General features: G+C 38.2%; 2 protein-coding genes across 3 annotated transcripts; one reads left to right on the top strand and one right to left on the bottom strand.

Moving 5' to 3' along the window:
* Positions 1 to 380: 380 nt before the first annotated feature.
* On the bottom strand, positions 381 to 4,032 carry LOC145896134 (uncharacterized). 2 transcript variants are annotated; one of them, XM_082984994.1, is made up of 3 exons: positions 3,951 to 4,032; positions 3,626 to 3,691; positions 381 to 3,415 (listed from the first exon to the last, which is right to left on the bottom strand). In XM_082984994.1, exons 1-3 carry the CDS (start codon positions 3,967 to 3,969, stop codon positions 861 to 863), a joined length of 2,640 nt encoding a protein of 879 aa, XP_082841120.1. In that variant the 5' UTR covers positions 3,970 to 4,032; the 3' UTR covers positions 381 to 860. The 2 variants fall into 2 exon arrangements, with proteins under 2 accessions (XP_082841120.1, XP_082841121.1); XM_082984995.1 differs by lacking the exons at positions 3,626 to 3,691; positions 3,951 to 4,032 and having other exon boundaries at positions 381 to 3,091; positions 3,238 to 3,362.
* Positions 4,033 to 7,269: 3,237 nt separating this feature from the next.
* On the top strand, positions 7,270 to 13,857 carry LOC145895879 (sodium- and chloride-dependent betaine transporter-like). Its single transcript, XM_082984661.1, has 14 exons — positions 7,270 to 7,328; positions 7,391 to 7,497; positions 8,067 to 8,197; positions 8,330 to 8,456; positions 8,603 to 8,756; positions 8,905 to 9,040; positions 9,439 to 9,573; positions 9,863 to 9,966; positions 10,423 to 10,547; positions 10,750 to 10,862; positions 12,122 to 12,259; positions 12,616 to 12,819; positions 13,153 to 13,320; positions 13,768 to 13,857. The coding sequence occupies exons 1-14, from the start codon at positions 7,270 to 7,272 to the stop codon at positions 13,855 to 13,857; spliced, it is 1,791 nt and encodes a 596-aa protein (XP_082840787.1).
* The last annotated feature ends 1,534 nt before the right edge of the window (positions 13,858 to 15,391 follow it).

The following is a 15,391-nucleotide window of genomic DNA, read 5'->3' as shown; positions in this document are numbered from 1 at the left end:
AAAGTGTCAGGCATTCGGAAGCATAACAGAGAGTTATTTTCTCCTGTTTTCTCACCCTTGTGGAACAATCATGGCTTGCGCAAGATAAAAGTTTAGCAAAATGTGATGACTATTCAGAAGTTCAGTTACCTTTACTGTCACTACATGGTACTCAGCCTCTTTTTATTTGATAAGTGATAGTAAATAACTAATACTGGTAGTGCATGTTTAATGTTGCAGTGTTTAAACGATTGCCTCAAACAAAATCAACAGAAAGAAAAGTCAATAGCAAACAAAAATTGCAATAAGCAAACAAACATCTTTTCGCGGCAATTGCAATAAGCAAACAAAAAACATCTATAAACGATTTCTTATTTCCTGTGGCTCATGTTTTCTAACCGGTGACCGAAAAGAGACATAAGCCGCGAAACAGAAACACACAACCGCTCGTTTGAGATTAATTTTAACGGAAACATATTCATATGTTGGTGGACGCTACAAATAAATCGTAAAAATGTGTATTACATGTCGAAATGGAAATGTCACTTAAGGGCAAACACATGTAGAGCTGTGGGACGTTTTTCGGGCTCCCTGACAGGAAACATGTGGACCCATGCGTGTAACGGATAGCCGAATACGTAACAGACATACTGAGACAGGGATATGCCAGAAGGTGCGAGTGTTGGGAGCGACAAGAATAATGATAGAATAATCACTGGTTTGTGGTTGGAATCAGTGGTTGAGACCACCACGAGAGGTCATCAGTGAGCAATTAACGCATCACTGCGATATTTGTACACATTTTTACAAATCAGTGCCATAAAGCAAGTTGTAATTCGAGCAAGTTCTGCAGCATATCCGACACTGTCCATTGTACAAATTTACAGAATTTGATTAAGGTGGCTCAAGTAGTCAATCAACTTGTCAACAAGATCATTTGCTATTTGATTTCTGTGTTGGAGAGCTTCTTCGCAGTGAGCTTTACTTTCCGCAACCCGATGCGAAATTTTTCCGCCCACTACTGCCCTCGCGTGGTTGTAACAACCCCATGGAAACAACTTCACAATTTCAACAGGAGTTTTGAACTCTGCACACTGCAATGCCATCTCGAAAAGTTCCAGGGCTTGTCCGTAGTCCTTTTTGGCAGCCCAGTACTTTCCACAGTAAATCAAGCTAATATTTGAAGCAACCCACTCTCGGTTATTCCTGGCTAGGTCTTGCAACACTTTGCAAACGTCATCATCTCTTTGATTGTCAGAATCATCTCGAGGTCTCAGTTTCGTATTGATGCGGACAATAAGTCCCTTGTGTCGTAAAACGTCAAACTCATCTTGTGCAAGTTTGATTAAAATCCCGTGCTCGTAAAGCAGAGTGCTGCAAGACTCCCTGCTGAGCAGATTCTGTTCAACAAACTCTTTCGTTTCCAGTAAATGGGCACGTTTTTGTTCCGCAGGAAGGGTTTTAAGGCTTTTTAACTTGATGCTTGCCAAGCTTGTTGCGTTGATTCGTAAAAACAGCGGCGCAATTTTAAATCTTTTGCGAACCTCGTCACAAATTGCAAGGCAGAGTTTGGAAAACCATTCATATCTGATTTTCTCCTCGGATGTGACTTCGTTTTTCTTGTAGGTCACTAACCGACTCAAGCTGTGTAAAATAGATGCAACTCTTTCCACCAAGTAGGTTTTTCGAAGTGTTTTGTCTTCAAGAAGGAGGATCACATTCCTCTTTCGAAATTCCCGAAGCTTTTGTGGTTGTAATGTGGTTTGTTTAGTCAGCGAGTCATTGAAATAGTCAGCAACCTCTTGATCGGAGTGATTGGCGTAGTAATGCATGTTATCTTCCTTGGGGTGAAAGACAATGGAAATAAAGGTTTCAATGTCCAACTTTTTCGAGAAAAATATGTTTGCTGCCTGAGTTAGTCGTTTAAGTATAAGCGCTGCCTTTTTCTGGGCGATATCATTTGATAAACATTCCGTTACAAACTCTGGTGTAAGATCCGAATCGGACACCACCTCCAACAAAATTCGCAAAGCTTCGTTTAGATTACGTTCCGCTTCGGATGGTCCGTCCCAAAACATTTCCTTGGTTCCCATGACTACACCAGCCACCTCAGAAATATGAGCACGACACAACGTGGTTAAAATACTAGTGGGTTTGGCTGGTTGCCTTTTAAGTATAGATATCATGTGTGAATGCATTTCATGCATGAAGTTTGTATTTTTGCGTTGCCTTAAATCCTTGTGGACGATGCTTGCCAAAGCTTTAATTCCTACTGAATAAAAGAGTTGACATTGATCATTTTCGAAGCAGTTGACGGCTCGGAACACAACTTCGTGAAAAGAAACATATGCTTTGTCTGCACTAATCTTGCACATGCCATAGTCGCAAAACTTTTCAACAAATTCTTTCGTTTGAATTTCGTTGAGGTAGTGACATTGATTCATATCTTGCTCCTCGTCTCGCATATATTGCATTACTCTGCATACAAGTATCTTTGGTACGTTTCTGTGGTGGAAAAAAGCCATGCAACGTATTGCTGTCCATAGTCTTTGGAGCTCTTCATTTTGTGCATTGGTTGGTTTGAGCAAATACAGAATAGCTTCGTATACGTGCATTTGTCCGGCGTCTTTCATCTTTTTGGACTCATTTGCTAAAATCATTGAATGCAACGAATCGTTCTCTAAATGTTCCAAGTACATTTCGTAACTGTTGGGATCAGTTGCTTTTACAGCCACCAAACCTAATGGAGAATATGACAAACGTTCCAGAATACGTATTGCAGCTTCTTTTTCGTCTTGGGACCAAGTACGTGACCCTCGAAGAAATTCAAGCCCTTCTTCTTGGGTAAAACCATTAACCTCCACAAAATAGAAATGTTCAGCCATGGGGATATCACATGTTTTCTTCGATGTCGATGTGACATAAATATGAAGAACCGGAACACGACCTTCGATGCAACCAACACAGGATAGAAAGTTATGCAACAATTTCCTGTCTTTTTTTGTTGGTTCCTCGATGATGATTAGAATGGGAAACTGGCAATCAGCTAGTATATTGACGAATTGCTGACAACGATCGTTCATTAGATTGTCCACAGCTGTATGTGCTGCACCTGTTTCAACAATTACGATATCATTTTTAACCATCTGCTCCAAAAATATTTTGAATTGCGATTGAATAGTATCAGAATCATCGTCGCACTCGATTTGCCACTTTGCCACTGGACAGCCTGACGCATACGGAAAGTCGTGACCTAACCTTAGCGCAATTTCGGACTTTCCAGTACCGGGCATCCCTTGTAGGTGCACCACCGCAATTCTTTTTCCCTCAACTTTTTGCTTCGTTTGTAAATAGGTCTGACTCCCAATGAACCTTGGTGTCCCTCTCTCGATGTTGTCAACCGTCGTTGGATTTGCTCTTCTTCTCGGATAAGGCTCTGATAAAGATTGTATTTTGATGATTTAAAAATTCGAATGAACCAAAGTAAAGGTGGTAATATCAATGGAATGCTTGTCATTTGTTAATTTCAGTAAGCTGGCTTATGGGAAACACGATTGTTCGAGAACCGACTATAATAACGAGGTTAATACAAGTCCCATTGTTTCCGTTTAAACAATTCAGTGTAAACTGAAACCGTTCGGCATACCTGAAGGTAGGCTGGCGCAGTCGCCTGTGTTGAAGGTGATCTGGCTGTTGTCTATTGTCACTTGCACTGCATGAATTTCACAGTTCAATTAGATAAAGGTTAAATGCATGCAATTTAAAACTATTCATACATTTTATGACTTAATGTGGGCGGAAACTTTACATAACAAAACATTATGCACCTACGCAATACCACGTATGCAAAAATTTTCGCCCAAAATCAAATTAGAAAGGGATGTTTCGTAATTTATGCTGTAATGAATGCGGTATTCACAGCAAAACAGAATGTCTACTTATAATTACAAATTTTATGTCATAAAACTTACGTGCGTTTTTTTCCGCCATGCTTTTTACAAACACACAAGTAGCTTGTTATACAGTATAGACACAAAACAATACCAAATCAGTGTAGTCTTTTTTCATCACCTGACTGTAATCTGTTTATGATCGTAACAACACTGTGACTTGTTCAGCGCAACAGTAATGACTTGTTCAGCACAGTACCTAAAGTCTCTACATAACACTGCAGGGATATAGGAAAGCAGCTGAATACTGTTATGCTATTGGAATCCTGAAATACTATCCGGCAGGAAGTTACAAGAATACAATTGAACAAAGCGCGGAAATCGCCTTTACAAAGTCATTCCTAAATTCAATAGGAGCGATGTTATGCCGGCGCGGTCATAGTGTATATTTTATATTGTGTATGATTCGAATGTGTTTTCCCAAAGAATGCACACCAATAGACCTACATGCCTATATATATATATTTTAGAACTGTTTACCAAAGCGTACCAGATGTTGGGTTTCGGCAACAGAATTCAAGATAACGTGCTGGATTCTGAATTTTGCCGATTGTCAAAAATAGTTTAACTATCTTTGAAAATCGTTTACTCGCATTGCAGTCAAACTAGGTCAAAGCCAATTTTTATAACATTTTGGAATAAGATAAGAGCAAACGCCCTTCTGGTGAGACTTGAACTCACAACCTTGCCCACTGCGGGAGTTGGTTGGAACATTCAAGTTGCGCTGTTACGTTGTTTAAACTTGCTGGGTGGCATTCACTATAACCCACACAGAAATAATATATGCATTTGCATTACTTGTCAGAAAAAGTGAATTTCGCTCGCTTGGCATCAATGTCATACTCACGATGGTAGATGTTGTATTCTTCTATTCAAAAGAAGAATCAGGCAATATCACGTTCAAATTAAGACTGCACAATAGGTAAGACAACCGTGGTTATATAGAAAATGCGGCTAATCACATTCCTATGCAATCAACGTTAGAATATTTCACAGGGTGCGAAATGATACGATACAGGGTACAAAAAATGTCACACTTCACTGATCACAACAGTAGTGAATCTTATGATCAATGAGATCTCTCAAAGTTTCGGTAGCCGGCCTGTCCCGTCATTGCCTTCCTGGGGCATGCGTTGCTTAAAAAAAGTCAGTTTGGGTGAAATTTGTCTGAAAAAGAACCGACCAGAAAAACACCAACACAAAAAGGAACGGAAGGTTATACAATACGTGCCAAGCGCAATGTGCCATAAGTTCACTGTGCGTAAGAGATGAATGAAGTTACTTCATGTGCTGTGTTAAATTCTTCGCTTATTTCAGATAAAACCACAACTGTCACGTCAAAATATTCCAATTTATTTTTGTTTATCTCCTGAAACGAAACAATACCAAACAAGGAAATAAATCCTAACAAATCGAAAGAAAAATGTCAGATCGATGACAGAATCTGCATAAATAAACAAATAATAATTTAACAAATGTTGTATTCTTTAAAATTAAGAAAATTTAGGTATATCAACTTATGAATATTGGCTTTGTGGCAAAATACACAAACACATATAGTTATAAACATTTTCTACGGATTCAGATTAAAAAATATGAAAATATGCCCGCAAATAAAAGAAAAGCATTCAAATGCAAATCAAAGTTAAATATATTTTGCCAGGAAAGCACAGGATCTGTGTACAAGAATGGATATAACACTGTTGCTGTAATGAGTCAGGTTGCGGCAGATTTGGGTCAACCGTGTGGCTTCTTTCATCTAAAATTTAGTGTCAAAACATATCTGTAACACAGTAAAAACACGTCTGGCAAATCTTCCTCAGTTCACTCACGTTTTGCAAAACTTATGTGCTGAGATCACAACAGAGCAAAAAAAAAAAATCAGTCGCAAGAAATGCGCAGTTTACTTGAAATTCCTTGTCTTTTCATTATCATTCCGTTGAACTTTCGCCCTTTAAATCTTGAGAAACCATGTATACAATAAAGCACTAAAGCTACCTTGCTTCCGTTAAGCAATGCACGTTTCGCAGCAGATTGTTAGATGTACATTAACCAGAACAGCGTGGTTTGAAACGACTGCTCTATGCCTAGCATTCTATCTTTGGCTTCCTTGTCCAAATTACTATTGCCCAGTTTCACCTTTACAACTACCTTTTAAAAATAATGCAAAACCTTATACTTATTGTTACTTTATAAGTTTCGTTTCATTCCACATGAGGAATAGACTTTCTGCAGAAGTTGACAACCTTAGTCTGAGCAGATAATAAATGACCGCCCACAGATGTCGGGGCCGACAAGTAGATGTTTCCTGTTTAGGAAGCGAGGCGCTCAACGTTTAATCATCTTCTCTTCAGTGCGACATCTGCAATGCATTGACGCTACGCAAACCCGGGAAGTTGTTTTCTGGGCTCCAAGCGCCGTGTGAAATGCTGTATTTCATGAATGCACCGTTTCCCCTTTTCCATTTTTTCTCTCAGCCTCTTCTGTGAACACAAGTGTGCAGCAGGGAAAATACCAATGCGCCAAATGTGAAAAATTAAAGCTGATCTCGCCTGCTTGACACCGAGGTGTTCGCATCAGCACCATGTCAACGCTTTCTGCGAGGAACACCAGTGTTATCTGACAGTTTAGTGGGAAATTTGTGTTATTAAGTTGTGATGTGTTGTGACAACTTGTGAGGAAGCTGTGTTATGCGACCCTACAGAGCTTTACTCTGCTTTAGAATATTTACAACATTCTTTGCCTACATTCAGATTTGTGAAAGTTGTTTATCATGACGGTTGTTGTATGTCTGTAACATTGACATCACAAATACAAGTTTAGATGAGAAGATATTTTCGTTATCGGTGTTATTTGTTTACATGAAGCTGCAGTGATGACGGTCTACGAGATCGAACAATTTATTGTTTCCCATAATGCTGTGGTGATTCGCTTATCAGTTTTCCCACGACAAGCTAAGATAAGGGACGCGTAGAAAGGATGGTGTAAGTTAATGCATTCAATGGCAAGAATGGCAATTTAAAGTAAACTTGCTAAAATAGTGAAATTTGTTGAAGCATAACAGTTGTTGTTTTTAATTTTCACGGTGACTTAGTCTCAAGGTTTTTTTACACCTGATGAAGCGAGAGGTACTCGCGAAAACTTGTGTAAATTTTTCAATACAAAAGTCAGTCTTCTCAAAGAGTGTCAAACCAAGAGAATCCTGTTCGTATACATAAGACTGATATACTACACATATAATAATTTGTCTTAATCGCCAACCTAACTTTTGATTGTAACCTTTCCGCAGGTTCCTCACTTTTATCAGTGTAAATTTTAACTCAATTTTTTATAAACGACTATGAATTCCTTCGAAATGATCAACACTAAGGCTGACGTTGATGTAAATACAAGACGCAGGTTGGTAAACATGCATCTGTGTTTCATGGAGAGAATGGATATTTCGCAACTATAATGTTCAGATTAACATGGGGTCGTCCATCAGAGTTTTTGTTCGCTTTGATCGGGTACAACGTGGGACTCGGAATGCTGTGGAGATTTCCTTATCTTTGTTACAGAAACGGCGGAGGTAATTGTTTTGATTGATTTAAACTCCTTCAAGAACTTACAACACAGTAATTCAACAGGTATAGACTGCTCTTTGCAATGTGGTAATTGAGTTTTGGCTTAAACTTAATGCTTCATTGTCTGTTGCTGCACACGCTATGTGATTCACGGGCAGAGTTTTTGACTTAAAATCCCATTAATCAAACAATTTCGGGCAGGTAACTGCAGGTTTAATAACACTTCGCGTGAAGGAAAACGATTTCCATTACAAGCACATTAAATCCGATGCAATGAACTATCGCGCTCCAATCACTAAACGAATGCACGAAACTGACAACGAACTTTACCACGACGCACGTAATATAATTTGGTCAAAAGATTCTTTTAATTAAACTTACTATTATACAAAAACATAAAGATGTGCTTTAGGGTGGTTTGCAGAAACCTCGCTAACTTTAAACTAGGCATAAAACCGCGCTTAAAACTTCAAAAATTTAGGGGTTTCTGCATTCCACCAAAGGTTGTATTGTTTTTTCATGCTTATGTTTTGTATATATCTGCTGCTTGGCCAACCGGGTATTTTCTTTGCAGGGGCGTTTCTTATCCCGTACTTTCTGTCCTGTATATTTATCGTCATTCCAATGTACACATTTGAAATTGGTCTTGGTCACTTTACGAAGCTTGGAAGGGTCGCTGCTTGGGACAGAATACCCCTCATGCGAGTAAGTTATTTACAACCTGATGTAAATTTCGATCACACCAGCACGTATATGACGACCTCAAGCGTACAAATATGCTGTGAGGAGGTTACCAACATTACGACTTACTTTTAAATATTGAAATTTTACGCAAAGGGAATTGGATTGGGAAGCATTCTCATTGCGGTCTACTCAACCATTCCGTACAAGTTAATTATGGGTTGGTGCATTTTCTATTTTGTCAGTTCGTTGACTACTGGCGACCTCCCGTGGACAACTTGCGGTAAGCCAGCACGTCGCCAGAATCTATTTCTATGCACAAGAAAATTTTGTATTTATCAGGTTGCACTGAAATGGATTGTCGAATTAGCTGCTTAAAAGTGTCTTATACTTTAAATAACACTGTATTGCTTTTATATAAATGCTCAGATAACCCGTGGAACACCAAGTCATGCGTGCAACTATTTCCTTCCTCGTCAACAACCTTTAACATGTCGGCACTCAACAACTCCAGTCACTACGATCATTTAAATGCAACAAACGGTGGTCAGCAAAACAGTTTGTCCCAATTTGAATTTTGGAGGTAATACGAAGTTTAGTAGCAATATTTGGTAAATTTTGATGCCATGTTGTGATAGTGAGATTTTCAGAAAATATAGTTGGTAAATTTTCATTGTAAGGTTTTAGCAAGAAGTTTATTTTCACAACAAATAACGTGATGTCCTTTTTAGGTATAAAGTGTTGCAAGTAACTTCGGGTATTGGAGATTTCTCTGGAGGTTACAACCTCACCATGTCGTTGTACATGTTCATCGCTATTTCCAGTGTTTATATCATGACCGTTAAAGGAGTCAAAACGAGTGGAAAGGTTTGATATTTATCCCAAATTTGTGACCACTTTTAATGGCTTTACAAGTTTGTAACAAAATACATTTATCGATTGCTTGCTAAGCACCAATCAGAGCAATATTCTTGTGTTGAAAAATAACTCCTAAATCAAACATTTTTTGGTAAATATTATCATTGATGTTTCTTAACTAATTCTGATAATCATTTCCCATTCTGTTACAACTGGCCCTGACGATTTGATAAGGACACTGCGGATGCGTTTCTCAAAAGCGAAACATATATTTCTTATATACCAACTGACAGATTTTGCCTGGAATTGTTTCTGTAATTGTGGTATCGTTATCTTTGACACGTGATATTCACTTCGATCATTGACCTTTTCATTGAAGGTCGTGTGACCATGTACATATGTTTCAGGTCGTTTATTTCACCGCTACTTTTCCATACGTTATGTTGCTGATATTGCTGGTCCGTGGACTGACGCTAGATGGCGCATGGAAGGGAATCAAAGTTTTTCTTTTTCCGGACATGGAGAGACTTAAAGATCCTTCGGTTAGTTGACATAATATTGTCAAACATTGTATAAGAATGTAAGTGTATGGTTAATAAAAAACAATATCTTAATAATTTTAGGAAGAAAAGCTCATGGCCAAGTCGTTATTTTCATCGGCCAGGCACTTAACTGCACAGCATGAGACTTCACTGCTAGATTTCGTAGCCGGCCCGCCAAAATATGTAATATACGAGGCCCATATTTTGTTCAACTGATTATGCGCAAAATCTAGGGTTAAAACAAAGCATCATGCAACTATAACAGAAATTAATTCTACATTAACCTCAGCTATGGGTTGAGGGAATGACTCAAGCTCTCTACTCATATGGAGTCGGATATCTTGGTCTAACGGCATTCGGAAGCTACAACAGACCGAAGCAAGACTATCTGAAGTAAGTTGACTTGTAGATTTGATGGTAGGCAAAGGTTCTGAAGTGGCAAAATCAAGTTTGTTCAGGTATTTCGACTGACGGGACGTACATTATTAAACAAATTCAGGCGGGGCAATGGACAAGTGTAAGGGGACAAGCGAATTTACACTACAATGTAAAAATTAAACCGAATAATACTGTTTTGGCTTGTAGGTTACTTGTTATAAAATTACAATGGGCCGCAGAATGAATATCAGTGCTTTTAAGCGACACTAATGTTTCCCAACCTTTATCAGTGGGAATAAAAAACTCAAATGGTCGTTTACCTAGGTCTGATGGGATAAATTATTGCTTTCGAAAAAAAATACTTTCTCACACATCACTGCTATTTTTTCGGTAACATTTCGTCAAGTATACATTCAAATTTAAGTTAGAAGGTAAACAATGTCTTTGTCCAGAACTTTCGTTTCTTTACAGACACGCTCTGTTTGTTGTTGGTGGAGGGGTGGTAACTGCTCTGGTCATGGGGGTCATGACCTTCAGCATCACTGGGTTTCTTGCCCATGTCAACAATGCTGATGTCAGCGATGTTGTTCAGTCTGGTAAATATGATTGCTCCGCCACGCATAAGAGATGCCTCTTACGCAAAAGTTTTGTGGTTTGCGAAAGTAACACATTAAAACAATGAAAAATATTTCGCTCTAAACAATTTAAAGCAAATCACCACTACAAGCCAATAAACATAACCAGCTATTTTCCCAATGCGGAAAAAGGTAAAATAACAGGGATTGTATGATTTCGAAGGTCCTGGGTTGGTATTCCAAGTAATACCAACTGCTCTGGCACTGATGCCTCTCCCACAATTGTGGTCGGTTCTCTTTTTCCTGATGCTCTTTTTCGTCGCCATAGATTCCATGGTAAGAACATTTTTTACCTTACTGTTAAAGTGCATATGACACGGCCATGACAACTTTGCGTAAAACTAAAGGTACATCTACAACAAACATATATCCAAAGTTTCACGGTTCTACGTCAACTAAAAAATGTAAAAAAACTGCACGAAAAGTAACGGCGACCAAAAATCGTAAACCTTTTGCGCTAAGGAGAAAATGACATCACATAAGGCACTCGCGTTGAAAAAATGCATTGTTTACATAGGATAAGGCGCCTTTTTTTGCAGATATCGAATAGTTTCAAACATGGGAGAATCCACAGATTACGTTACCGTAAAGGTCAGGACAGGGTTTTGCATCGCACAAAAATTTGTCATTGTGACGTCACGAATCAAAGGCTTATTTGTCTCTAATTAGCGGAAGACCATAGGGTATAGCAGAAACGACATAACTGTGAGTGGACAAAACGACAATGCTAAACTAACGGTTTGTCTCTGTCGTGTTTTCAAAAGTTCATGTATCACGTTAGCGATCATAAATGCTGTAACAACTAGAACACCCTGTCCCAGTAACTGTTTTATTATTACACAACTAAATAGGACATAATGGGTCGAACAGCGGCCATCTGTCTTCAGCTTAAATTAACATCAAAATCCGTTTATTTCACTTGTTTCCTTTTTGTCCCCTGTTTAATGCAATATTATGCTTAAACCGGTTTTACAATGTTTTCCATTCCTAAGCATAAGGCTTGCTGCCAGCACTCGCGCACGACCGAAGCGCCTTCTATGACGTCACGCAACAATATCTCGCTTTCGCACGATTTCGTTCGCAGCGGCAAAAGTGCGACTTTGATCAGCTGTATCTCAGAAATCAGTCGTCGTATCAAGCTACTTTTTTTGTCAAAAATGTTCTAAAGTTATGAACATCTCTTAGTTTGATTAATAACATGTTTTATTTTTCTGTGTCATATGCACTTTAACACAATAAAATAAAATAAAAATCACTAGTGACTTAGACAGAAATTTGTACGCATTTGACATGTTGCCTGTTGTTAATTACGGATCCAAATTAGTTAATATATCTTTTTGCAAAGTGTTCAGAATAATCCAGTCGAAATGTAACCGCAACCACGAAAATGGTAATTTTGTCCTATAGGACATTACAATGTCGTAATTTTGCACAGGAAGTTAGGTGTTTACGGCTTGAGTACAAGTGATGGAAACTCTGTTTAAATTCTGGTGGTTGAACATGATACTTTGCTTACCTTCGACAGTCAACATTAGTTTGCAGATTTCGAAGGTTTGTCGACAGTGTTAGGAGATGCCTTTCCTTCTTGCATTGCGAACTCAAAACGACGAGCTCTCACCAACTTTTCACTGGCTGTGGGATATTTTATCTTGGGACAGATACAACTAACCGGGGTAAGAAATGTTTTGTTATTCAGGATACAGCTGATTTTGTTTTGTGGGATAAAAGACGCTGTTAGGTGCAAAAAACATGGAGTTAAGTCATTTGGAAAAGAAAACCAAAGCTAATATGCTAGACGTAGGGCAGACGCTGTACGGTTAAAAAATGCTAGATGTTATTACATTTGTCTGCGATATTAAAAAGCACGTTTAAGTTTAGTTTAGTTTAGTCCAATAACATAAAAAATTAAATGAATAACAAGAGAAAATATATTTTGCCACTAAATAATCTGAGCCAATGTGTTTTGCACTGAATTCGGTTTCGTTTCGAAATTCTACTAAAACACGATAACCTTGTTGCAATATTTCAGTCCGGAATCTACTGGTTTGAGTTGTTCAACTACTACGGTGCGACGGGACTCAGCTTGTTGGTGCTTGTCACAAGCGAGTCTCTTACTGTGGGTTGGTTGTGGAATGCTGAACAATACCGGGATGATGTGAAGACAATGGTCGGTCGAACTCTACCCAAAGTGTTCGATTACTGTTTCAAGTTCATCATTCCACTCTTCGCATTTGTACGATTTTAAATATTAAAATTACTTTCTAAAATTAAGTTAGATGACTTGGTAAATTTTGATCACTTATTAAGACAACGATGAAGATTTGTTTGGCAAATTTTATTTACATATTAATTAATGAGCTCTCATTGAAGTAATAATTTAGCACATTCAACAAGACCGGGCAAAAGTCATGAAGTTACAGCTCAAGCTTATTGTTCATGTTTACCAATTACTAGAGCGTCGCATAATTTATTCAAACTTGACAGCTACACGTTCTTTGTCACAACATTAAAATAAAAGCTCGAATGTTGTAAGTATTAGTATGGGAATAAACGAAACTTTTTTCAGTCTGCCTTCTTCTTTTTCTGCATCGAATGGAAACCGCTCACAATCAGTGGTTACATTTATCCAGCGTGGGCAAACGTCATCGGTTGGATGATGTCACTCTCGTCTATGTTATGTGTCCCAGGAGTGATGATCTACGTCATGTGTCAAGAAAAAGGAAATCTACGAAAGGTTTGTGGTCAATTTTAAATTTAGTCGTTTATCAGCAAATCTTCTAACTTAGGAACATAACTCACGGTTTTTTAAATCTTTAAAACAAACAGTAAAGGCCATGAAACTGCAAAGAAATTCATTTTTCGGACGCTTTGATTGTAACTGCATTTCACATTGAGAATGATTGTAGTTATAATCAAATAGTCTGAAATGAATTTCTCAGCAATTACATGGGCTTCACTGTTTATTTTGAATTTTTTTTAGAAAACAGTAGATGTACTTGTCCAATATCACAAGGTGTAAGCCACGTATATGTGGAACATATTTCAGGCATCTTACGATAGAAGTATACTAAAAGCCTTTAACCAAACTTTCAACGACAAATCTCATATTGATCAGGCTTAGTAAACTTCTTGATTCTGCAGCACAGGCATTATGACTTTTTAACATAAAGCTGTTTTCCAGAGATGGTCAAATGCAATCAAATCAAGAAAAGATTTCGCTGCTGTGTTCCGAAACAACGAATATGGCGATAAGAAAGATTCTCTTGTTTAATATGAAGTAATTTACACAAAATTACTATCACAATATACCGTGTTTCTATATTGAATATCACATCTTGTGCATCTTGTTTGTATTTACATAGTGTAACAATACCATGTTGTTATCAACGTTGCCAATATACGTTTGAATTGGCATAATAGTGCTTGCTTAGAAGAGAACGAATTTTGTTGTAGGTGCTTAAATAACAAAAAAATGTGTGTATAAGCTGCAGACAGATGGCCACTGTTTCGACCTAAAAGGTCTCATCAGTGCAGCTTCATATTATTGGCTCCACATTGCTTATCATATGATTATTGTGACACGGGGCCTGACGGCACTATCGGTTGAGCTTGCTTGGCCGTAGTGTTTCCACCTTGTTTGCTCCGTAAGGTTGCACCTAGTTTGGTGCCCAACGGATGACGGTGACTGTATAGTCACCACAAAGTGGAAGTCTTTGCTTGGCCGTTTGGTCAGCAAAGTCGTCTTATAGTCACACCAGCTGCACTGATGAGACCTTTTAGGTCGAAACAGTGGCCATCTGTCTGCAGCTTATACACAAATTCATATTATTGGCTCCACATTGCTTAACAAAAAAATGTGTCAATCCATTCGAAAAAACTGTGGGATGTAAAAACGGCAAGAAATTTGTGAGTAAGTATACTCAGAATGCACTTATTCAGTGGGAAGTTGTCAAAATGAAATGTAGTGACCGTAACATTTCGAGTCTTTGTCAAGTCGTTGGTATAGGTTAAACATTTAAAACTAATCTGAACAACTTGGTTATAGCGGCCACTAGTCGAGGTGAAGCTCGCAATTTCACAGGCTACATTCACAGAAGTTATGTTTTGACTGAGTTGTGTTTATCCTTTTACAACCTTTACATAAAGAAGATCACAGGGATGTTTCGATTCACCTTCGGTTTCTTACGGTTTTAGACTAACGTCGACTCACAATAGACAACTACGAAATTATCATTATTCAACACATTTATGACACATGAGGTCGCCAGTGAGCAAGTAAGGATATGACATGTATTTTTTACCTAATAGTTTCCAAATAAATTGTATCTTTTCTTTCTGAAGGTAGCAGCGCACAAAAATTGTAATTTTTGTACTGGTAAACACATGTAGTAGGTTACAACGTGTAAAGCAAATATGTGTTAGGAATGTATTGTAGGCATTTAAGCCTAGCCCTTTGGTAAGAGTCTAAAGAAAATAGAAACGTCTCTACATTCAGCCTAAAATTTTGAACAAAATTGACAAAACTTAGTAAACTTTTCAATCCTAAAATTGTTTTCCAGACATGTTCAAATGCAATGATGTAACCGAAATTAGTGCAACTCGGTAAACGCCCCTGCATTGACGGCCTACGCAAAGACCTGGAGTCGCGCAACCACATTGATGGCTACTTTTGTATTGATAAGAACAGACGATAATACGTATAATGAAGGCTAAAAACGAATAAAGCGTTTGTTTTACCGCTTACATACAACAGTACAGCACTTCATCTAGAGCCCAACACCCAATCTCTATCTAACCACAGCGCT

This window comes from Ascidia mentula, chromosome 3, assembly GCF_947561715.1.
Source record: "Ascidia mentula chromosome 3, kaAscMent1.1, whole genome shotgun sequence".
Lineage (NCBI taxonomy): Eukaryota > Metazoa > Chordata > Ascidiacea > Phlebobranchia > Ascidiidae > Ascidia > Ascidia mentula.
Note: the sequence above shows the minus strand (reverse complement) of the source record. Positions and strands in the feature narration are given on the sequence as shown.

What these genes read in the sequence shown, in the direction of transcription:
- LOC145896134 (XM_082984994.1), bottom strand. An exon ending in CTGCGCCAGCCTACCTTCAG is followed by an intron (nt 3,416 to 3,625) that starts GTATGCCGAACG and finishes AATCTTTATCAG; the next exon opens with AGCCTTATCCGAGAAGAAGA.
- LOC145895879 (XM_082984661.1), top strand. Translation starts at nt 7,270, where the DNA reads ATGAATTCCTTCGAAATGATCAACACTAAGGCTGACGTTGATGTAAAT. An exon ending in ACAGAATACCCCTCATGCGA is followed by an intron (nt 8,198 to 8,329) that starts GTAAGTTATTTA and finishes TTTTACGCAAAG; the next exon opens with GGAATTGGATTGGGAAGCAT. An exon ending in GACAGATACAACTAACCGGG is followed by an intron (nt 12,260 to 12,615) that starts GTAAGAAATGTT and finishes GCAATATTTCAG; the next exon opens with TCCGGAATCTACTGGTTTGA.